Genomic DNA, 23,412 nt, shown 5'->3' with positions numbered 1-23,412 from the left:
ACCCTCGATCTTTGTTGCAGCACACAGGATCTTTAGTTTTGGCATACCAATTCTTAGTTGCAGCATGTGGAATCTAGTTCCCCGACTGGGGATCGATCCCGGGCCCCCTGCATAGGGAGTCCTGCGTCTTAGCCACTGGCCCACCAGGGAATCCCCTGAAGCAGTGTGGTCTTGAGGGCACTGCATTTACCTTAAGTCCCTGAAGCGCCTGTGAAGTGCTGGTGGTGGCCCTGCCCTTTCTTATAAAGCCTGTGGGGGAGAAAAGCAGGTGTGTTTATAAAGCCTGTGGGGGAGAAAAGCAGGTGTGTGTGTGTGTGTGTGTGTGTGTGTGTGTGTGTGTGTGTGTGTTGCATCATCTGTTACTGCCATTTCAGAATGACTAGGTTTTCTTTCGGACTCATAAAGGCCGCTGAATCTGAATTTTGAGTCTCAAACATTAGAGGAAAGTGAAACTCTACCTGTGTGATGCGTGGTTGGTTACTTTTGCATCTCGCTTTGTGTGTGTGAGTGTCCCCCTGCGTGCCGTCGCAGCACCCCTGAGCCACTGTCAGCCTCCTGGGACCTGCGGCAGTGCTCCCCAGCTCCCCCGAGCGTGTTCCCCCCCCCCACACGCCCTCCACCTGTGCCCGGCTGCCCTCACACTCTCCTCGGTGAGTTCTGGGTCTGAACCCGCGTCTGTCACTCCCTCTCCCTTAGGATGTTGCTTCCTAGAGGTAGGGACCGCGTCTGCCTGGGCCTTTGCTAGCACAGTGGCCATGTTTGTTGAGTCTGGGTTAATAACGTAGTTCATTTACCTCCTTTAAGAAACAGTGATGAACAGAATGAGCGCATGTATTTTCATGAAATAACAGAAGGTGTTGGAGAAGAGGGTGTCCTTGGGGAAGTCACTGAGGCACTGTCGGCGGGATGCAGTTGTGGTCTCAGAGCTCTGCGACCCTCCTTCCTGGGTTGTGGGCAGCGGCACACCGGAGCAAGCCTGCTGTGCGGGGGTGAGGGTGCAGAGGTTCGGGGCGGTGGCGGGGTTCTGGCATTTGAGGGGGGGACGGTGCTTGTGTCGGAGCGAGGTGCCTGGTGTGTGTGCAGACCCGGCGTCCTGTCCCCACCCCTCAGCCTGGCCCCAGGGCCACCTTTCCACCCGCTGGCAGCTCCAGCGCATGCGGTTTCTCTGCTCCGACTCCAGTCAAGCCTTCTGCTTCAGTGCCCACCAGGCTGAAGTGGGCGCAGCTTAGCTCTGGCTCCAGAATCTTCTGCAGCTGTCCAGAACATGCTGACAGTTGCAGCCGGCTTCCAGCGGTGAAAGACTTACTAGTTTCTGTTGGTTTATGTGGTGTGTGTCCTTCAAGAGTGGCCTGTCAGCTCCTGCCTTCATACCTGTCATTGAAGTTGTGCTTTGGGGCTGGCAGCTTGCCAGAGTTCAACACTTGTGAGAACAAGTGTCGGCCTCAAGGGCCTTGGTGTTTACTGGTGGGAAATCCCTGGGCTCCAGCCTTTGTCTCGTGACCAGCTTTGGGGGGATAAAGGTGGCCGGGGTGTTTTCCGAGGCACTCGTCACAGACTGGTGTTGAGTAGGACCTGAGCGGATTTCTTCAGCACGACCCTCTGCTCCTTCCCTTGTCGTTGGCCGGCCAGGGGCGCTCGGTGTCACAGGTCTTGAGGCAGGTCCAGCTCTGTCGAGATGGCTTGATCTTCAGCACGCCTCGGATTTCCGCATGTCCACCAGAAGTGCTGCCGCCTGGAGGGAGGCTGCGTGTGGGGTCTGCGCCGCTGAGGTCAGGAGCAGACCTCTATGTTTTGTGCTGTCCTTCGAGAACCTGTTGTGGAGAAACTGCTCTGTTGGAGAGGAAGTGCTCAGGAGCATGTCTGTGTCAGCTCGAGTCTCATTAGATGGACCTGTCGTTGTCTTTGGAGGCTGCCGTCGTGGGCTGGACGCGTGTTCATTTCGCATCCAGGAGGCTGCAGCTGAAGAGTACGGCCCTCAGCAGGTGTTCCTGAGGCCGGCAGAAGGCGCGTTCACCGTGTGAGCCTCCCTGGCTGCCTGATGCCCGGGCCATCTGCCTCTGCTCGAGCTGGCTCGAGGGTGGTGGTCCTGCCAGGTTTTGTCCCCATGCGTGCGGACGCCCGGGGCCTGCTGCCTGCGCCGCCTCCAGCGCCACCTCGGGGATGGCCTCTGCTCTCTGTGCTGTCCCTCGCCTGGGCTGAGACCCGTGTGAGACCCACGTGGCACCGTTGCTGGAATACTCACTGGGTCCAGAAGCATGTCTGTAAAATCACCTGTTTTCAGGTCCATGAATCAACTCATCACGTTTTGTTATCTAAAAACTTGATGTTTGAGATTTTACTCAGTAGTTCATGTGTCAGTTTTGAATCAGAAGCAGCATTTGCCACTGTCTGGTGCGTTTCCCGTTGTCTCCTAGAGCCTTGCTTGGCGGGAGCGGGTCGCTCAGGTGAGGTCAGTAACCGGCTGCACGTGGCAGGACCCATGGTGCTCTCCCTGCCCCCATCCCGTTGGGCAGCAGTGACCCCACTGGGCATGTGAGCCGCCCGTCTGAAGCGGTGCCTGGGGTGGCGCTGCCGGAGCGCCGGCTCTTTCCTCCCCATCTCGTGGAGTCCCTTAGGGTCCCACAGCCCTGCTGCGCCTCAGTCCTGGGCCTGAGAGTTTGCACTTGGGATGACTCAGCGGGCACAGGGAGCGCTTACCCCTTGGCTGTGTCTGGGAAGCCTGTGAGGTGCTCGGTGGCCTGGGGCACAGCCAGGCCCCTGGCCTGGATGCTGAGGACAGCCCGGGCCTGTCTTGGTTCCTGATGGACCTTGGCATGGTGGCTGTGACCTTCTCCCTACTTCCCACTGCCCTGGAGGACAGAAGGTTCCAGCTGATATCCAGGGGAAGCTCCTGAGTTTGATTACACTTCTCTTAGCTTCCCTGGTAGCTCAGGGGTAGAGAACCTGCCTGCAGTGTAGTAGACGCAAGCGACATGGGTTTGATCCCTGGGAAGGATCTGCTGGAGGAGGGCACGGCAACCTACTCCAGTATTCTTTCCTGGAGAATCCTGGGGACAGAGGATCCTGGCAGACTATAGTCCATGGGGTCACAAAGAGTTGCACACGACTGAGCAGCTAAACAACACTTCTATTAGGATTGTATGCCTTGTTTATAGGGACAAACCCTTAAGGTACTGGCTGAACCACAGAGCTGAGTCCAGCCCTCGTACCTCTCCCGAGATGGAGGGTTTATGAGGTGCATCAGCCACACTAGACCTACTGTGAGCCTCAGTGTGTCCACGGAGACGGCAGTGTTCCAGAAGGAACCGATGCACCTCGGGCTCCCATTCCAGCGAGAGGGACCCACTGCTGGTCACATCTGTGCTGTCGGCCACGTTTAAAAAGGCAAGTTTTCTTAGATAGGCTTTACAGCGCTTGTTAGTCACAGTCTCCTAGTGTTTCATTGATTTTGTGCATTGAGTTAGTTCCTTCATATTTGTGTACCTTGCCTGAAGTGAAAATGAAGCCTGCCCATCCCAGCTGGGGAGCAGCTCTGGAGCTGGCGTGTGCTGTGTCCTCTGGGGTGACCTGCCTGCGCCAGCCTTGCCTGGCCTGGCCTGCCCTGCCGGGGGCAGCCCAGGCTCCTGCCTTTCTTGCCATCCGCTGCCTCGCTTCTCCTCCTCTGTGCTCATCACATTTGGCTCGCAGGGTGTTCCACCTAGATGTGTCTTACTTGTTTGGCTTTTGTGCCTCTTAGGATGAGCGTCTGCCTCCATCCGCTTTCCCCCTGTGGTTGAGCTGTCGCAGTCCGCACACGTTGGTTGCTGTGCCCGCCTGTCCAGCCTTTCTTGGTGCACTTCCTGTAGGACTCTGGCTTCTTTATAGTTCTCTACATCTCTTCCCCGTATTAATGGAGAGAGAAAATTTTTATCTAGCCTTTCTGAACAAACATAGTTTGAGTAAACTCAGGGAGATGGTGAAGGACAGGGAAGCCTGGCGTGCTTCATTGCAGGGGGTTGCAAAGAGTCAGACACAACTGAGCGACTGAGAAACAGCCATGTACGTGTAAGAAACAACTTTGGCCACACCCCTTTACCTGTTTAAATTCATAAAGCTAAGTGTTCAGGCGTCTTCAGCCTGCTTTTTTGTTACCATGTTGATGCACTTCTTACCACCTATCTGTGTGTATCGTTGCAGTCTCGATCCAGTTTCAGCTTATTCTTAGTGGCTGTACTTATGTTTGCAGGGACACAGCGTGGCCAGTAACAGTCCCTGCAGGCCAGCTTCCCTGCCTTTTCCTCCCACACAGACAGCCTCCTTTTCAGACGTAGCAGAGGATTGCAGCCCATGTTGACAGCCTTCTTCCTGTTCCAAGATGTGGAGCCAAGTGCTCTCCTGGTTCTTTTAAAGGGCAGGACTGTTAGAAACAAATCTGGGCGCTCTGAGTTCGTTCTGTGTTGTTCCACAACAGTCTGGTGATGAGTAGGCCCATGATGTCACTCCTGGAACGCTTTAGGCTCAGACTGGAAGGGCTTTTCTTTTTAACGGTTGTGGGCACAACTTTTGTGTATTTCCGATTTAACTTTGACACTATCTAAAAATCCTTCCTTAATGGCCATCTAAATTTTTAACTGTACGTCTGGCCACCTCTCCTAAGTATTCTTATGTATCTCACTGATGAAAATTTTGTTGTCACTTTGTTGACAGGTTACTGTATTGCTGTCCAAAACCATTTTAGTGGCAGCACGGGTCCATGGTGCTGGCCACAGTTGGATGGGTCAGCGTGCTTTAGCATAGTCCTGCCAGCCTTTGGTGTCTCTGTGTGTTGTAGACATACTTAATCATTCTTCTTATCTAATAATTCATCCCCCCAGCGTCTCCCCATAGTTAAAAATGTGTGCTGTGGTCTGGGGCTCTCGCTTGTATTTAAGAGACACATTTTCACAGCTCTGAGCTACTTGAGTTTTTTTGGTGCCTATTCTTTTGTTAAAAAACAGGCTTGATTGTTTATGGATTCGAATGAGATATATAAATTTATGTAGTCATTTGTGTGATACAGCTATTTTTATAACAGCTTATTGAGATATAATTCATATACTGTATAATCTGCCTATTTTAAAAGTGTCTAATTCAGTGGTTTTAGTGTATTTATGAGGTTATATGTCCCCACTTTCCAATTCCAGGACATCCTTCTCATTCCAGAAAGAAACCCCCGACCCATTAGCAGCCACTCTGTTCTCCCCTCCTGCTAGCCCCGACAACCACCAGTTTTCCTTTCTTTGTAGATCTCCTCATCTGGACATTTCACACAGATAGAATCACACAGTGTGTGGCTTTTGTGTCAGGCCCTTTTCACATCCCATAGCGTTTGCGTGTTCATCTGTTTGGTAGAGTATATCAGTACTTCCTTTTTATGGCTGAGTATTCAGCTTTTTTATAGCTGCAGTGCATTTTGTTTATTCATTTATCTGTTGATTGTCCTTTCCAACCCTTTTAGTTATCTATAATGCTGCTGCGAACATGCTTGTACAGGATTTGTGTGAACCTGTGTTTTCATTTCTAGGAGTGGGGTTGCTCGGTTGTACGGTACCTGTTTCCTTTTGAGGAACTGTTGTATGTTTTCTGATGTGGTTGCCCCATTTGACATCTTACCAGCAGTGTGAGGGTTCCAATTTCTGTGCGTCTCCATCAACACTTGTTATTATCTTTTTGATCCTGGTATGTGTGAAATGGAATTTCATTGTGGCTTTGACTTGCATTTCTATAGCAGCGAATGATGTTGAGCCTCTTTTCAGGTACTTTTTCGCCATTTGTATGGTTTTTTTCTTGGAGAAGTGTTTACTCAGATTTGTTGACTGTTTTTAAATTGTGTTTTGTTTTGTTTTTAATTGAATTGTTTGAGTTCTTTATACAGTCTGAATGCAAGTCCCTTATCAGATAGATGATTTGTAAATATTTTCTCCCATTCTTTGGCTTGTTCTTTCCCTTTGTTAGTGGTGCCTTTGAAGCACAGAAGTTTAAAATTGTGATGAAGTCCCTTTGATCTGTTTCTTCTTTTGTTCCTGTGCTTTTGGTTTCATATCTAAGAAACCATTGCCAAAATCATAAAGATTTACTCCTATATTTTCTTCTAAGAGTTTTCTAGTTTTATTTCTTACATGTAGATCTTTGATCCATTTGAGTTAAATTTTGATGTGGGAAAGGCAGCCACCTTCATTTTTCTGCGTGTGGATATCCAGTACCATTGGCCGAAAAAGGCTTTTTCCCCTTGAAGCCTTGGCACCCTTGTCAAAGATTGATTGGCCATAGACTTAGGAGTTTTCTTCTAGACTCTGCTCCGTTCACCACTGCGTGTATCGTTACACAGCACCACACTGTCTTGATTACTATAGCTTTGGAATGAATTTGGAAACCAGGTAGTGTGAGTCCTCCAGTTTTGTTCTTTTTTTTGAGATTGTTTGGCTATTCTGGATTCCTTGAATTTCCATAAGAATTTTAGAATCATCTTGTCAGTTTCTGCAAGGAAGCCAGCTTCTTTTAATAGGGATTGCAAATTTTAAAAACTTGTTAGGTTTTAAAATTTGTTTAAATAACTAAAAACACATAAAATTCTTGAATTTGGAGGTAACTTGGGTGTGCAGTGAGCATTTTGGCTCTAAATCAGTTACTTTTCCAAGTTGTTAAGCATTATCCACTACTGTTCTTTTTGAGCAGCTTGTTTCTTCTTCATCAGCTGTACCTTTCATGCGCGGTTGGCAGTTCTTGGACTCTTCTTTACATTTGGTTACTCTCTGTGTTCCGGGACTGCTTAGGTACCCGCTCTGTTTAGCTGTGGGACACAGTCTGAAGCTGGTCTTTTTGTTCAAGCCCTGGGTGCCTTCTGTGCATCTCGCCTTATATCATGTGTGGGTGGGTGAGCAGGGAAGGGGTTCTGGGACGGGAGACCCTGAGGTCACAGGTTTGGACCAGCTTGCTCTGTGACAGGCCACAGAAGGTGTTTAGGGAAGGCCAGCTGAGCAGGGCTGGGGGCGTTGGAGGCGTATGCGGTGCTGAGGGAGCCTGTGAGGGCGGGTCGATGCTGGGTGGGGGGGTCGTAGGCGCGCAGACCGGGCAGGGTGAGGTTTGAGCAGGAGGAGACTTCAGAGTAGAGGGCCGCGGCCAGGGCTGCACGTCCGAACATCGGGCGGCCTGCCTGTGCTTGGTGATGGCTCAGCGACATCTAGACTTGAGTTCATATGTTCAGAACAGTGAGCCGCCTTGAACCTTACCTCTCTTTTCCTGTGCCCCCAGTATGACACGGTTCCCATTCAGTCCAGCGTGGTGTTATGCTCCTGCCCATCCCCATCAATGGTGAGGACCCAGACTGAGTCCAGCACGGCCCCCGGCGTTCCCAGCGGGGGGAGCAGGCAGGGCCCCGCCATGGACGGCACCGCGGCCCAGCCCCGGGCGAGCGCCAGCGCTCTGCAGCACGCCGCGCAGCCCCCGCAGCCTCGGAAGAAACGGCCCGAGGACTTCAAATTCGGGAAGATTCTCGGTGAAGGCTCGTTTTCAACAGTGAGTACACGCCGCTGCCGTTTGTTGGACGAGGGTGTTCTCTTTGGGAGCACTGGCCTTTCTCGGGACGCAGAGCTGGGCGCTGAGATGCTGTGGTGGCGCTCCACCCCAGAGGAGCCTCTCGGGCCCCTTGGGGATTCGTCTCCTACATGTAGTGAAGGTGACTTGGGGCTGGCTGCCACCAGTCAGATCAGATGGTTAAAATATCGAAGCTGTGATTTTTGTAGGTGAAAGCTTTAAAAGGCATTTCATAATCTTGTTTTTAATTTTCTAAAAAATCCAGTGAAATTTTATTCTCGTCAGGCATCAGCAAGTGACATTTCCTATCATTGTGTCCTATTGGCAAGACCCTGGGAGTTTTCTCTTCCTTAGATTGAACATCAGTATTGGTGTCAGTGTCTGTTCATAGTTGTTGGGAAACATTCAGTTCAGTTCAGTTGCTCATTCGTGTCCAACTCTCTGCAACCCCATGAACCGCAGCACGCCAGGCCTCCCTGTCCATCACCAAAAATTTTCCATTTATGAAATATTTCAAACTACAAAGAACGTGACATACTACAGCTCACCCATGTTCCCAGTATCATTTTAATTGTTAACTTTTGCTCCGTTCACATTTTTATTTTAGATTTTTTTATTGGCAGTATTTAAGTTATGAAAGAATTGGGTCCTCATGATAAAAACCTTCAACTTTGAGAATAAGGCCCAGTAGGTCTGGTACTCACAGGTCCTTTCAGAAAGAGAAAAACTGTTTTGGAAAGAACCTTGGGTGTTCTGCAGTTACTTGCACGAGTCCAGTAAAAGAAGCAGTGTTCTCCTTCTCTCAGCTGGCCCTCACAGGATGTTTATGTTGCCTGGAAAATGAGGACGTGTTTGTGACGTCCCCCCAGCGTCCCTGGGTTTCCACCGTGGGTGAAAGTGCGTGCCATCTGTTCTGGATGCAGAGAAGCCCCAGCTGGTCTGGTCTTCCCGGTGCCCAGCAAAGCCCGAGAGCCCGCAGGCTCTTTTCTGGCGCTGCTGGGAGTCCTGCAGCCTGCGGCCTCCGATTACATGTGCTGCCCGCAGGTCTTTCCCACCACTCTTGCAGCAGGTCTCCAGGGCAGGAGTGGAGGAGAAGAGGCGGCTCCCAGGCTGGGTGCTAGAGAGGGGAAGCTTGGTCCGCTGCCCATGGCTCCCTGAGGGTGCTCCTGCCGTCAGCTTGGGCCGTGTGGACGGACATAGGAGACCTGCGTGGAATGTGCAGTTCACGTGACAGAAGGATGAGACGGCGTCTCCTTCAGAGAGGGCTCCGTTACACGCTAGCGCCTGAGCCACGCGCTTCCTCTCTCTTCTCACCTGGCCAGCGCGTGCTGCTGTCAGCCTTGCGTCAGTCATGACCTCAGGAGGCCGGCCCTTCACCAGCCCTGCTCCTTACCCTCCAGCGGCTGAGGGCAATCCAGGGTTCCTCTTCCACAGAGATCCTTCCCATCTTTCCGCCTGAGCACGTGTAATCCAACCTTGGTCTTACTGACTGCAGAGCTTCACACAGTGCCCAGGGTCACTTGTGATGAACTTGAGGGATTCTGTAATGGGATAGAACTCACAGCCCTGGAGTAGACAGGTTTGCATCTGCTCGTGGGTCCTTGGCCGTTCCCTGCATGTGTTACAGGAGAGGAATTGGCACCGGCTGGTGGAGGGGGGTGCCCCAGCTCACTGCCAGGGGGGCCATCAGGCACTGGGAAGTTGTTGCTCAGGTTGTGCCCAGGTGTGTGTAGAAAGGTCTCTTCCCTGTTGTGTGGGGCCCCACCGGTGCTCTGTCTCCAGGGTTGAGGGTCAGGCTGTGCCAGGAGAGGGCACAGCCGGGGGGTGGTGCTGGCATGCTGGGGGTGGCTCTGCCTCTGTTTCCCATGCCCTCCAGGCAGGCGTGGGATTATAGCATCTGCAGGGGGCATCAAAATCAAGTGAAATGGATGGTAACCGTTATTGGTAAAAGCCCAAATTCAGGGCAGCCTTTTGCAGTGAACATGTACCAGGGACATATCCATAGAGTTATTTTTCTGAAGCAATTCCCAATACCCACTTGGTGGAGGTATTACTTGCTGCTGCTTCCCACAGTTTGTTAGGGTTACGCTAGTGCTAAGGTTTGTGAATATATGTTTCACTGCATCGAGGAACATTGACAGATGCTGAGGACCCTTCTGGAAACATGTGAGGAATATCTGTTTCCTTGACTGTGAGAACACGTTGCCTTAGTCACTGACCGTGTTTGTCCGCACAGGGCGGGAGTGTGTAAAGAGGGATTTCAGAGGGGACGGGGTGGTCCTTGTGGTTGGTTGCAGGGTGCCTCGTGAGACTCTGTGCCCTAGTGACATTGGGTGTTTTTTCTCTTCTTTTTCCCCCTTTTCTTCCCAAACCAGGTTGTCCTGGCCCGAGAACTGGCAACCTCAAGGGAATATGCTAGTAAGTAACTAACTCCAGCGAGCTAGGTTGCTCAGTGTCTAGGAAGCAGGGACAGCGCCCTGGCCCGCGGCCGCCTGGCTGCCCCACCCCGGAGGGCTCTGCGCTGGTCTCGGGGGACAGGGCACTGTTGGTCTTAGAGATCACAAATCTGGTGGGTGTGTTTTGTGAAACACTTTAATTTGTGTTTGATACTTTATGTGTTGTGTCTTTAGTTGTTTTCTTACCATTTCCAATTGCAGTAACTTGCTTCTTTCTTAAGTTAAAATTCTAGAGAAACGCCACATTATCAAAGAGAACAAAGTCCCGTATGTAACCAGAGAGCGAGACGTGATGTCGCGGCTGGATCATCCCTTCTTTGTTAAACTTTACTTCACGTTTCAGGATGATGAAAAACTGTGTATCCTTTGAACACTCAAAGCCTCCGAAATGCCATGCCAGCGATTGCTTATTGTTTTGGAACCATGACCCCGTTTTTGTTTTCAGAAGTAGCCCCTTGCCTGGAAAGGAAAGGGTAGCGTATTCTAGATACAAATGCATTCACATCACTTGCTTTGGGACTCCTGGGATTGCAGACAGTCACTGAAGTCGAACATTGCTTCAAGGGAGATCATCACAGCCACTTTTGAGGTTTTCTATTGGTAAACTTCGTAGCTCAACTGTTTCAGTACTGACGTTGCTAGACCTTTACTGAAAGGCGTTTCCCCCACTCCTCTTGACCAGCGTCCGTGCAGCACCTATCAGGTGTCACATCCTGTGCGCAGAGCAGGGACGTGAGCGAGAAGGGTCGTGGGCATCCAGGGCTCCTGGGAAGTGGGCACCACTCTGCCCTCCCTGGCCTGGGGCTCTGGGGTTTGGTTGGAAGAGGCTTCTTTCCCAGGCTCAGCTGCCCGGTGAGAAGTTCAGGGAGTGACCTCCAGAAACCCAGAACCTTTCTCCCTGCCTCTGGGGCTGTCCCCCACCCCCGCTCCGCCCCTCCCTCCAGGGCTGTGCTCCCTGCTTCTCCACCCTGCCGATTCTTTGCTTTATTTCAGGGCATCCCCTGAACTTGTTCCCTGACGTGTCCTCTAATCCCTGAACACTGTCATTTTTCTTGCTCCTTTGCTCGGGGTTGGGGGGCTTTGTCTATGCCGTCAGCTTGTCTGTTGTTCCCTGGGCAGCCGGGTTGGCCGGTGCTCCCTGCTTCCAGCCCCTCTCCTGCAGCTGTTCTTCCAAACCCAGCCTTCCCTGGCCCCTGGATGCCCGGAGACGCTGTCTGAGCCCCAGCAGACGCTCTTGGCTGCAGCTCGATGGGGGAGGTCACTCAGATTTAAACCTTATTCAGGCTTAAACCTCAGTCTGTGCATCTGCTCTTTTCCTTCTGCCCTTGGGTCTCCAGAGCCCCTCCCCGCCCCCCCCCCACCCACCTGGGGGTGGACCTGCCCTGAACCCCCTCCCCTCCTACCCTCCTCTCTCCACTCTCCACCTTCTGGGTTAAAACTTGTCTTGATCCTCTTTCCCCTTGCACACCGCTTTCTGGCTCCTTCAGCCATCAGTTGAATGTTGTCTTTGGTTCATTGAGAAGGCCTTGTTGAGTGCCGGGGTGGGAACATGGTGGTATGTGAGGTGAGGGCTCTGCCCTCGGGGGGCTTGTGTTTCCCTGCCGAGTTAGATCTACACGGATGATTCCTGGCTGTGTAGGAATCAGGCCAGTGGGAGGTGGGAGTGTTGGAGTTGCTGTTTTAGTGGTCGAAGGAGAGGCCATCAGCCAGAGGCCTGGACGGAGCAGGGGCAGGTGTGGGTGGGTTGGGGGGCACCGGGCCCAAGAGACCGGAGTCCCAGAAAGAGTTCTGGGTTTTCTTCTGAGTGTGGTGCGGAGCCCAGCAGGGTCTGGGGCAGCTGCCGCGTGCTCTCGCCCGGGCCGCTGCTGGGAGGAGGCTCTTGGGAGCGGGCAGGGAGGCCGGGGCCTCGGAGCCGGTGCACGTTGTTCCCGCACCTGATGTGTGGTGGCGCCTGCCACTCGAGACCCCGAGGTCAGGTTGGTGTGCAGACTCGGGGGCAGAGAGCCGGAGCGGGCCTAGCAGGGCAGAGTTCCAGGGAGTGGAGACAGCAGATCCCAGGGCCACGGCCAGCTGGTTCCAGTGAGGGTGCTGGCTGCCCGGCCAGACAGCGCCGGGTAGGCCAGTAGTTGGGCGCAGGCCTGAACTGTGGATCGGCCCCCAGGGAGGTGTGGAGAGCGCAGTCTGGGGTGGGGCGCGGGTCTCGAGAGGGGCTAGCAGGCCCAGCTGGTTTTCCCAGTGTTGCGCTCTCAGGGGGACCGGTGAAGGGGTCCAGCGACCATGGCCTGCGGGGCGGGGAAGTCCTGCACATTTGTTTCCAGGGTCGCAGCGGGTGTGCCTCTCTACCTGGCTTTAGCATCACCTGCCCCCGCCTGTGTGCTGCCAGGGGCCTCCTGGGGACATCGGAGCACCCCTCAGCCTGCTCTGGGTCTCACTTTGAGGCCGCCTTGACCCCTCGTACCCCATGCTCCTCTCTGAGCCTGTGGAGCTCTCTGGCCAGTTTTCTGGAGTCCCAGGCCTGGGCTTCCAGCAGGGCCCCTGGAGAATGCGTCTTGTCATCTGGGAGGCTCCAGCAGTCGCACACGCTGATGGCGCCTCCTCCCAGGGTCAGGAGCAGCGGCAGCAGGCCCTAAGGCTGGGTGAGTGAGCTTGCTGTCTGATTTCAGACGGGATTGGCCAGAGTAACGCAGGCGGAGGGGACTCTAGGTCTTTGTCCAACAGTGTCTGTTGCTCTTGACCTTTTACCACTTTGAAAGCCTGTGGAGATTGCAAGGGCTCACTTACCTTTGATAGGAGTGAGACCCGGGGGGACTTGCACTCTACTCAGTCTTTCGTGGCTCACAGTGTGTTGAAAGAGAAAGTAAAGGAGACACTCTGCCTGAAGCAGATCCCCAGCATGCACGGCATCCTTCCTGTAGCCGTGATGTGCCTGCTGGGGAGAACAGCGCCTCCTGCAACTGCAGGGGTAACCGCCCCGGGATAGACGAGGCAGAGCCTGGAGATTCCCCTGCCACAGCCTGAGAGCAGGCAGGTCGGTCCGCGAGGGGACTCCTGGGCTCTGGCAGCCTTTTTGCCCTCTGGAGGTTCAGCTTGACCAACTTAGTCCCTGCTCCCAAGAGAGGCTGAACTCAGAGCAGCCCGCCCACCCTCCCTCCCTGGGTGCAGGGCAGGGCTGGGCACTGGAGCCAGACGGCCAGGGTGCCTTTCCTCCAGCAGGGGTGCAGCTGGAGGGGCTTCAGGGCTGCTGCCGGGCCAGCCTGCGTTCTTCCTCCGCTGCCCCCTGCCCGCCCTTGGTGTCCTCTTGCAGCCTGGGGACAGGAATGGCGCACTGGCCCTCAGGAAGCTGCGCTTCAGGCTGGGTGACCTTGAGCCAGTTGCTTAACCTCTCTGGGCTGGGTTTGCTTGCAGAGTGCAGGCATTGGGCTCAGCAGGCTCTCCAGTTCTGCCACGGCCTGTGCTCCTCATCCCAGGAATTCACCTGTTCCTGCTGAGAGAGCAGCCTCGTCTCCTGCCCTGAGGCCTTCGCTGTGCTGGGGAGGAGGAGCGGAGCCATGAGGTCTGAGAGTATTCCTGGGGAATGAGGAACGTGTGTGGGCAGAGAGAACACGGGCTTGAAGCCGTGATCCTCAGCATCTGTCGTGTTCAGAATCGTCGGTCACTAGCTCCCTGGCTGGGCAGAGAACTCAGAGTGTCCCTCACACAGGAGACAGAAACTCGGGGAGTGGGCAGATAAGGGGCAAAACCTGTGAAGCCAGAAGAGGCACCGTGGCCAAGCCTTTCACGGGGGCTGTTGTTCTCTGGGAGACTGCGCTCCTGCGCTGGAGAGGCACCGTGGCCAGTCCAGGGCTGGTGGGACCTCTGCTCAGAGTTGGCTGGGCTGGAGTCTGCAGGCCGTTGGCGAGGCTGGCCATGGGTGCCGGCCTTCCCTGAGGAGGGGTCGGAGCAAGGCAGGGAGGGAGGGGCCCTGGCTGAGGCCCTTTGCTTTCCCTGGAAGTAAGGTTGGTTTTCCGCTTCAGCTGCCTGTTACACGTTGTTCTAGTTGGAAGGGCTTGGGTAGCCACGGAGGGGGCTCAGTCAGAAAGTTTCGAGCAGCTTCGGTTGCTGGTTTCTTCCCTCTTGGCCTTGTCCTCCCTGCGTCGCAGTGTCAGGCACCTTCCTCCGTGGGCGATGCAGGGCCTTGGGGAACAGAAACCAGATGGAACATCTTGACCACAGGCCACCCCCGGCGCCATTGCTCAGGGTGGGCAAGGCCTTGGGCCACCCCGTCCCTGGCGGCCTGTAGCTTCCATTAAGAGTTGCCGTACTCCATGGGGAGGAAGCAGTTCTGTGGGATCCGTCGCTCGCATCAGCCTTTAGTCCGCTTTGAGAAAGGGAGAAGAGGAGCGAAACAGCACACTGCGGTGTCTGAGGGGAGAGGGGACCACAGAGAGAGTCAGAATGAGCCAGACAGGGTTTCTCCCCCGGAACTGCTCACTTCACGTGTGCCGGGAGCCTTCTTTTGAGGAGCCTTTCCGTGACTTGGCGCCGCACAGCCTGAGGTGCGAGGCTGGCGCAGGCTGTGAGGGTGGAAGCGCTGCCCGCATCTCCAGCGGCTCCCTTCACGGAGCCCACGGGGATCTTCTGAGGACAGGCGTCCAGAAGGGGCAGTTGGCTAAGAGGCCTGTGTTTCTGTGCTGTTGGTGAGAACCCCTGGGGGCCTGTCCTGGAGCCAGGCCAGGGGATCCCTCCAGACCCAGCTCCGCAGGTCTGTGGGGGGCCTGGCTGGGGGCGGGGCAGCTGTCTCTGGCTACAGGTACCTTCAATTTTCATTAATTTAAAAAAAATTGCTACTGGGCTGCTAAGATTAGTTTAAAAGAATGACTTTTGCTGTCTTCCTTAACCATGCGATGTTTAGATTTTGGCCTTAGTTATGCCAAAAATGGAGAACTACTTAAATACATTCGGAAAATTGGTTCATTCGATGAGACGTGCACCCGCTTTTACACGGCCGAGATGGTGTCCGCCCTGGAGTACTTGCACGGCAAGGGCATCGTCCACAGGTACCAAGCTGGGGGCTGCCGGCTGCTCCCCAGACCTGGGCTCAGCTCTGGTCTCCTTCCTGGAGGGTGGGCTGCCTCCCTGTGAGAACTGAGAACCTGGCACCGAGAGACCGTGGGCCTGAAGTACCAGGTGAAACCGGTCAGGTGTCTTTTTCGCCAGGCTAATGATTCTCTTCACCATCTTGGCTGCCGCTTTTATTTTGTCAGATTCTGTATGTACTTACTTCTGGTCTCATTTTCCAGTAGTCAAATTGAAAGTATTCATTTGAGCTTTTTTTTTCCCTTATAAATTTTTTTTTTGGTGGTAGTGGTAGTAGAATACACATAACATAAAAATTTATCATTTAATCATCTTTCCCCTCCCTGTTTTATTGAGAAGTAGTTGACATCCCTAAGTTTAAGGTATGCGTTGTGATGGTTTGATTCACATTTATTGTGTAATGATACCACAGAAGGTTTAAAGGCTCTTTATAAACATGAGAGATTATACTTCAGTTAAAAGCTTATTAAAATGATAGATGCAGTTATGAAATGATTGATTCAAATGTCCTCACTGGATCAGTTGATACTGTTCAGTGCTAACTTTAGACTTGTGTTCTTGGTTGTTCATCTATACAGATTATAGGTATTAACCAGTTCATTTTGTTTTTAGCTAAATTTGGAGTATGTAACGTTACTGTTTCAAATATTTCATCTCAAGTGTGAAAATCTGCTTTCACAGGGACCTGAAACCAGAAAATATTTTGTTAAATGAAGACATGCACATCCAGATCACAGATTTTGGAACAGCGAAAGTATTATCCCCAGAGAGTAAACAAGGTGTGTGTTTCGTTTCCTGCAGACCCCGCTCCGTGCTTCAGACCAAACCCTCTTAGAAACCGGTGGAGTGCGGTGCCTTGTGCTCGTCCTCAGTGACAGTTGTTTGTAGTTCCTTTGTTGTTGTAAAGAAGATGCTTGAGTGTTCCTCAGGGAAGCCCCTGCCTCCGGGCAGCTCTAGCAGAGGGCCTGGTCGGTGAGTGCCTGGTTTAGTGGGGGCCAGGAGGAGGCTTCCCCAGCATCCATGGTTGGTCCTCCTGGCCTTGAGTGGTGCTGGGTCCCCAGGCGCTTTCTGTACCTTGTCTCAGGGCCTCGGATGCCTGCCGTGGCTCACCCTCCCTAGTCATCTTCCTGGAAGTTTCTGGGGTGTCTCGTTTGTTCTCATTTCCCATGCAGGGGTGTGGGCTCAGTGCGATCAGCTCCCAGTTCTTCCTTTTGGCACTGTGGGTTCTCCAGGGCGGGGGGAAACACATTCACGATGCCCACTGTCTGCCTGTCTCCTGTGTGCAAATGCCAGGGGTGGTGGCCCCAGCACGCCGATCACACGTTCTGTAAGGTCACAGGGTGAGTGGGGGCTGGCTTTCCCCGCTGGTCCAGTGCACGTTCGTCATTGCAGACCCTCCTAACCACTGCCCCTCGCTGGTGTTTCCTAGCTGGATTATGTGCCGTGACAGTTGCTGACAGCCTACCTGGGGTAGAGGAGAGCCTGGGTGTCTTAGCTAGCCAGGGGCCTCTCGGCCAGGGTGGGGTGCAGGCATCTTTCAGCCCTTCAGGTGTTTGTTGACTGGAAATGATAAACTTTGAGGTTTATAGAATGGCAGTTTAACTCGGAAAACTGTTCAGGTGTTGGGGTAGAGAGAACATGAAGTTCTGTGTAGTGAGGTTGCAGGAAGCTCAGGCCCCATGTGTGTGAAGTAATAAATGACCCTGAAAATGAACCTTGGGTGTGGGGCCAGATGTGACAGAACTGCCCTGACCTGAGAAGCTGCTGCAGGGACCCCCACATAGGGCCTGTGCTTCTGCTGGGCTCATGGGTACCCGGGAGACAAGGACCTTGATGGGGGTGGGGACAGACGTACTGGGGTGGGTAGAGGGTTTGCTGGTGGAAGGAAGATTCAGACAGGAGCCTCCACTTTGCTGCAGCTGCTCTTTTCGTCTGTAGCTTCTTGGCATCTCTTTTTTTTCCCTTGTGTCTGTTGAAGAAACCAGGTCGTTGTCTTGCAGAGCTTCCCGGAGTTTGTCGATGGCACCTCTGTGGAGTCCTGTAGCGTTCTCCTTTCCCCTCTGTACATCTTGGAAGTCAGGAGTTGGATGTGGCTGCATGATGACGTTCAGGTTCAGTCCTTTCACACCAGCGGCTGGTGTGCGTAGCGTGTTCTTCATTTGGGAGCGTGTAACATCCAGTCATCTCTCCCTCTGTGATGTCAGCAGCCCTTTATAGCTGCAGTGGCCTAGATCTATCTGTTCATTAGAGAATGCAGAGTGATCGTAGCCCAGTTCTTTCATTCTGGAGCTGGAATTCTTTAAAGAGAAACTTCTCCTTTGCCACTATTTGGTTAACTAGTGATGTTGATTGTAAAGGAAAAACTGGATAAATGCTCGCTTCTTTCCCCTTTATTTACAGCTTTTGAAAAGTGTGAATTGGTTCACTGTCCTGATGACCAGTTCATCAAAAACATTATTAACTCCACCTCACACCGTACACAGAAGTTAACTTGGATAGATCAGAGATCTGAATATAGGAGCTAAAACAATTACACTCTTGGAAGAAGGCATTGGAATAAACCTCTATGACCTTGGGTGAGGTAGTGGTCTTTAGATACAATACCAAAAGCATAAGCAACAGAACAAGCTTTAAACCTTTGGTGCTTTGACACATTAAGAGAGTGAAAAAGACAACCCGTGGGACTGAAGAGGAAAAAAAATTTCAGCTCCTGTATCTGATAAGGGACTTGTACTCAGAGTATATGAAGAATTCATAACAACAACAAAGAATTTTTAATGGGGCTGAATAGACGTTTTCTCCAAAGATAAACACCAAAGAAGATAAACAAACGGCTGATAAACACATGAAAAGATGCTCAATATCACTCATTAGAGAAATGCAAATCAAAACTGCAATGAGTTATCGCCTCACACCAGTCAGAATGACCTTCATCAGGAAGTCTACAAACAGTAAATGCAGGAGAGGGTGTGGAGGAAAGGGAGCGCACTTGCACTGTTGCTGGGAATGTAAACGGACAGCCACTATGGAGGACGGTATGGAGACTCCTTTAAAAACTAGGAATAACATCCCCATATGACCCAGCAGTGCCACTCCTAGGCATGTACCCTGAGGAAACCAGAATTGAAGAGAGACTTGTATCCCGTTGTTCATTGCAGCACTGTTTACAATAGCTGGAACATGGCAGCAACCTAGATGCCCATCGACAGATGAATGGGTAAGGAAGTTGTGGTACATACACACGATGGAATATTACTCGGCCATAAAAAGGAATGCATTTGAGTCCGTTCTGATGAGGTGGATGAACCTAGAGCCTATTTTACAGAGTGAAGTAAGTCAGAGAGAGAGAGATAAATATTGTATTCAAACACATACATACGGGATCTAGAAAAATGGGACTGAAGAATTTATTTACAGGGCATCAGTGGAGAAACAGACGTAGAGAATAGACTTATGGGCTTGGGGAGAGGGGAGGAGAGGGTGAGATGCATGGAAAGAAGTAATACGGAAACTTGATTACCATATGTAAGATAGCCAACGGGAATTTGCTGTATGACTCAGGAAACTCAAAGAGGGGCTCTGTATCAACCTAGAAGGGTGGGATGGGGTGGGAGATGGGAGGGAGGTTCAAAAGGGAGGGGATATATGTATACCTGTGGCTGATTCACGTTGAGGTTTGGCAGAAAACAACAAAATTCTGTAAAGCAATTATCTTTCAATTAAAAAATAAATTTAAAAGGATTTAGAAAAGAAAATACATGGAAGAAAAGAAATAAGAGCAGAAATTGGTGAAATTGAAAAGAAAAAAAACAAAAGCAGTATAGAAATTTAACAGAGCCAAAGTCCAGAGGGAGGAGGCTAAGTGGTCTGGGGATGCCGGATGTGAGGGCTGTGGGTCTGAGGGGGAGAATGCCGCTCAGTGTTACCAGGTCTTTGTAGAGACACCCAATCCCATGGGGTCTTTTTGACACTCATTTTGCCCCAGTACAAACAGAGTTGGGAGGCAGGTATTATTTCAACAGCATTTGAAACTTAGAAACGTTGGCGCAGTCTTACGTCGTGCCTGTCACTTTCCTGTGCTTCCATTATCTCTTTCTGCCACTCAGCACCCTTAAGACCTTCTCCCGCCAGGCTTCAGCAACATGTGAACCGTGAACTTCCTGATGTTCAAGCTGGTTTTAGAAAAGGCAGAGGAACCAGAGATCAAATTGCCAACATCCGCTGGACCATGGAAAAAGCAAGAGAGTTCCAGAAAAACATCTATTTCTGCTTTCTTGACTATGCCAAAGCCTTTGACTGTGTGGATCACAATAAACTGTGGAAAATTCTGAAAGAGATGGGAATACCAGACCACCTGACCTGCCTCTTGAGAAACCTGTATGCAGGTCAGGAAGCAACAGTTAGAACTGGACATGGAACAACAGACTGGTTCCAAATAGGAAAAGGAGTTTGTCAAGGCTGTATATTGTCACCCTGCTTATTTAGCTTCTATGCAGAGTACATCATGAGAAACGCTGGACTGGAAGAAACACAAGCTGGAATCAAGATTGCCGGGAGAAATATCAGTAACCTCAGACATGCAGATGACACCACCCTTATGGCAGAAAGTGAAGAGGAACTCAAAAGCCTCTTGATGAAAGTGGAGAGTGAAAAAGTTGGCTTAAAGCTCAACATTCAGAAAACGAAGATCATGGCATCCGGTCCCATCACTTCATGGGAAATAGATGGGGAAACAAGAAACAGTGTCAGACTTTATTTTTTGGGGTTCCAAAATCAGTGCAGATGGTGACTGCAGCCATGAAATTAAAAGACGCTTACTCTTTGGAAGGAAAGTTATGACCAACCTAGATAGCACATTCAAAAGCAGAGACATTACTCTGCCAACAAAGGTCCGTCTAGTCAAGGCTATGGTTTTTCCTGTGGTCATGTATGGATGTGAGAGTTGGACTGTGAAGAAGGCTGAGCGCCGAAGAATTGATGCTTTTGAACTGTGGTGTTGGAGAAGACTCTTGAGAGTCCCTTGGACTGGAAGGAGATCCAACCAGTCCATTCTGAAGGAGATCAACCCTGGGATTTCTTTGGAAGGAATGATGCTAAAGCTGAAACTCCAGTACTTTGGCCACCTCATGCGAAGAGTTGACTCTTTGGAAAAGACCCTGATGCTGGGAGGGATTGGGGGCAGGAGGAGAAGGGGACGACAGGGGATGAGATGGCTGGATGGCATCACTGACTAAATGGACATGAGTCTGGGTGAACTCCGGGAGTTGGTGATGGACAGGGAGGCCTGGCGTGCTGTGATTCATGGGGTCACAGAGTCGTACACGACTGAGCGCCTGAACTGAACTGAGCTGAAGACCTTCTCTGTTTCTCGCCACCATTGCCTTTGCTGGCTCGCAGCAGTATACAGTAGGGACTGCACACCATGGAGATCTTACTCAGGACGCAGTACCTGTACGTCTGGGCTTGGGCTTAATACAAGGTCTCCAGGAGAACCATCTCTGGAAGACAGGGCTCCCTGTTCTTGCTTCAGTTTAGTATGTTGAAATTTGCAAATGCCATGCACACTTGTAAGAATGTCAGTTACAATTTAGTCTATAGGAAATGACCATTTGATCAATAAATTTTTGCTTTTAATTAAAAAAGTGAAAAAGACAACCCATGGAGTTGAAGAGGAAAAAAAAAAAATTTCAGCTTCTGTATCTGTACCCACAATATATAAAGAACTTATAACAAAAAAAAATTTTTTTAAGGGGTCTGAATAGATATTTTCTCCAAAGAACAGTAACAAGTGGCTGATAAACACATGAAAAGATGCTCAAGATCTTAGGGAAATGCAACTCAAACCCACAGTGAGACACCACTCCACACCCACTAAGATGACTGTGGTCGAAAAGACCATAAGAAGCATTAGCAAGGATGGGGAGAAATTGAAGCCCTCCTATTCTGCAGGTGGGGTTGTCAAATGCTGCAGCCACTTTGGAAAAGTCTGGCAGTTCCTTACAAGGTTCAGCATAGTTATGTTGTAATTGACAGTTCAGCTTCTAGTTAATATATCCAAGAGAACGGAAAAACATTTATATAAAAGGTTGTACACAGTTGTTCATAGCAGCTTTATTTGTAATAACCAAGGAGTGGAAACAGCTCAGGTGTCCATCAACGGATGAACTGATAGATGAAGCGTGGCTCTCTGTACAGTGGAGTGTCATTCAGCCTTGGAAGGGATGAAGTTCTCATACAGGCTGCAGCCTTGGTGAACTGTGAAAACTGCTTGAGTGACAGCCGGCTGGGATCAGGGCAGGGCTTGTGTTGCGTGGATAGGTCAGTTTGGGAGTCCTGCTGTCTTAACACTATTGTCTTCTGACCTTTCACTGTGGAATGTCTTTCTGTGTATAGCTTTTGTAATTTCTATTTTTTTTTTGTAGGTTTTGGTATTATAAGCTTTGTGCTTCTTTTGTTAAATTTATTCCTAAGTATTTTTTATTTTATTTTTGAGGTTGTTGTAAATGTAGTTGTTTTCTTAATTTTCAGATTTTTCATTGAGGGTGTTTAGGAATAGAGTTGACCTTTTTGGTGTACTGATCTTACGTCCTGCGGCCTGGATGGACTTGTGTATTACTTGTGATAGTTTTTGAGCAACTTCCTGGGGACGTTTTATGTACAAAATGGCGTCATCTGTCATTAGAGATAGTTTTACTTCTTCCTTTGCAGCCAGGATGCCTTTTGCCTCACGTTCTTTCCTGCTTTTTCTGGTTTGACCCTCCTGTTGACTAGCGAGAGCAGGCATCCTTGTCTTGTTACTGATCTTCGGGGGAGAGCTTTCAGTCTTTCACCGCTAATGTTCACCACTGAGTGTGATGTTCCTTGTGGGTTTTTCATGGTGTCTTTATCAGGTTGTGGATGTTCCCTTCTGTCCTAGTTTGTTTTGTAGTTCATCATGAGGAGTATAGAATTTCGTTAGAGGCTTTTTCTGCATTTCTTGATCAGGTTGGTCACGTGGGTCTTGTGCTCTTCATTTCTTTGTGGCTGTGCTGGGTCTTTGTTGCTATGCCTGGGCTTTGTCTAGTTATGGCAGGCGGGGCTACTCTGCTTGGCGGTGCACGAGCTGCTCATTGTATTGGCTTCTCGTTGCAGAGCAGGGGCTCTAGGCGTGTGGGCCTCAGTAGTTGGGGCGCACGGGCCTCAGTAGTTGGGGTGCACGGGCTTGGTTGCCCCACATGTGAGATCGTCCTGGACCAGGGGTCGAACCTGCATCCCCTGCGTTGGCAGGTGGATTCTTAACCACTGGACCACCAGGGACATCCTTGTTCTTTATTCTGATGATGTGATGTCATAAATTGATCAGTTTTTAACATGCTGAACCACCCTTGCATTCACAAGATAACTCCCACTTGGTCATGGTGCACACTCCTCTTTATGTGTTGCTGGATTCAGTTTGCTTGTCTTCTGTCCAAGGGCTAATAAGCACATTTTGTGGAGTGTTTGCTGTGCCTCACATGTGGGTTCACGGGTAAGTCAGCGGCAGTCTGTGCTTTCAGCTTTGGAGAGAGAGTGGGTGTCTTCTGACCTCAGCAGCACCTCGGGGTCTGACTTGCAGATCTGTGGTGGCCAGAGTGGTTCCCAGCCCAGGGTACTGGGCGGGTGTTTTGAATCACTTGGAGGGTGGGGATAAGAACCCAGTGTAAACCCTCCTCCTTTGGCCTGACCCTGTGGCCCCTGTTGAGTGGGGCCGTGGCCTGGAGGAGGCAGCTCAGGTCCACAGTGGTTCTGGGCCTGGTCTCCAGGGCCTGGGGGAGTTTGCCTTTGGCTCATCTCGGAGCTTCCAGGGGAGGTAACTGGATTACCTGTGTGGTTTGCTCCTGTGCTCTCGGGCTCTTACCTGAGTTGCACATAGAAACCTGCTGTTTGTGAAGCTGGAGAGGAGAACAGTCCTTGTTGTCACTAACCTTTCAGTGAAGTGGAGCATTTTTTTCAGTTTGAAGGTGGGAGCAGACGTCTGTCAGTAGAAACCACAGATGTGTGCGTGTCCTGTCCCGGTGAGCACGGTTCCTGGTCTGTTGTTTGTGCTCACCCCCAGATCTTGTTAGTGCATTAAAAAAAAGACACCAGATACTGGTACCTCATGCGTTTATTACTTTAATTTTAGTATTTTGATACTTTCATTATGTATATAGTCTTAGGTATTTTACTTTATGTCTTTAGAACATCATTCTGAGGACAGGAGTTCTTTTCCATACTGTGGAGGAGTGATTCATCTCTAGACTAATGAAAGAGCTCCTTCCTGGGGGTGTGACTCAGTACACCCCCAGGGTCTTGGAGTCCCTTTAAGAAG

At 51.0% G+C, this 23,412-nt stretch overlaps 1 protein-coding gene across 2 annotated transcripts in view; it reads left to right on the top strand.

Annotated features, from left to right (window-relative positions):
- Nucleotides 1-23,412, top strand: part of PDPK1 (3-phosphoinositide dependent protein kinase 1) — a 65,594-nt gene that overhangs the window by 18,731 nt on the left and 23,451 nt on the right. For both annotated transcript variants that reach the window (XM_027527591.1, XM_027527593.1), the window contains exons 2-6: nt 7,270-7,533; nt 9,927-9,969; nt 10,229-10,366; nt 14,899-15,043; nt 15,765-15,862. In XM_027527591.1, the coding sequence (XP_027383392.1) occupies nt 7,270-7,533; nt 9,927-9,969; nt 10,229-10,366; nt 14,899-15,043; nt 15,765-15,862 (688 nt within the window). The remainder of the gene's footprint in view (nt 1-7,269; nt 7,534-9,926; nt 9,970-10,228; nt 10,367-14,898; nt 15,044-15,764; nt 15,863-23,412) is intronic.

The sequence above is a fragment of the Bos indicus x Bos taurus genome, chromosome 25, assembly GCF_003369695.1.
Source record: "Bos indicus x Bos taurus breed Angus x Brahman F1 hybrid chromosome 25, Bos_hybrid_MaternalHap_v2.0, whole genome shotgun sequence".
NCBI lineage: Eukaryota > Metazoa > Chordata > Mammalia > Artiodactyla > Bovidae > Bos > Bos indicus x Bos taurus.
Note: the sequence above shows the minus strand (reverse complement) of the source record. Positions and strands in the feature narration are given on the sequence as shown.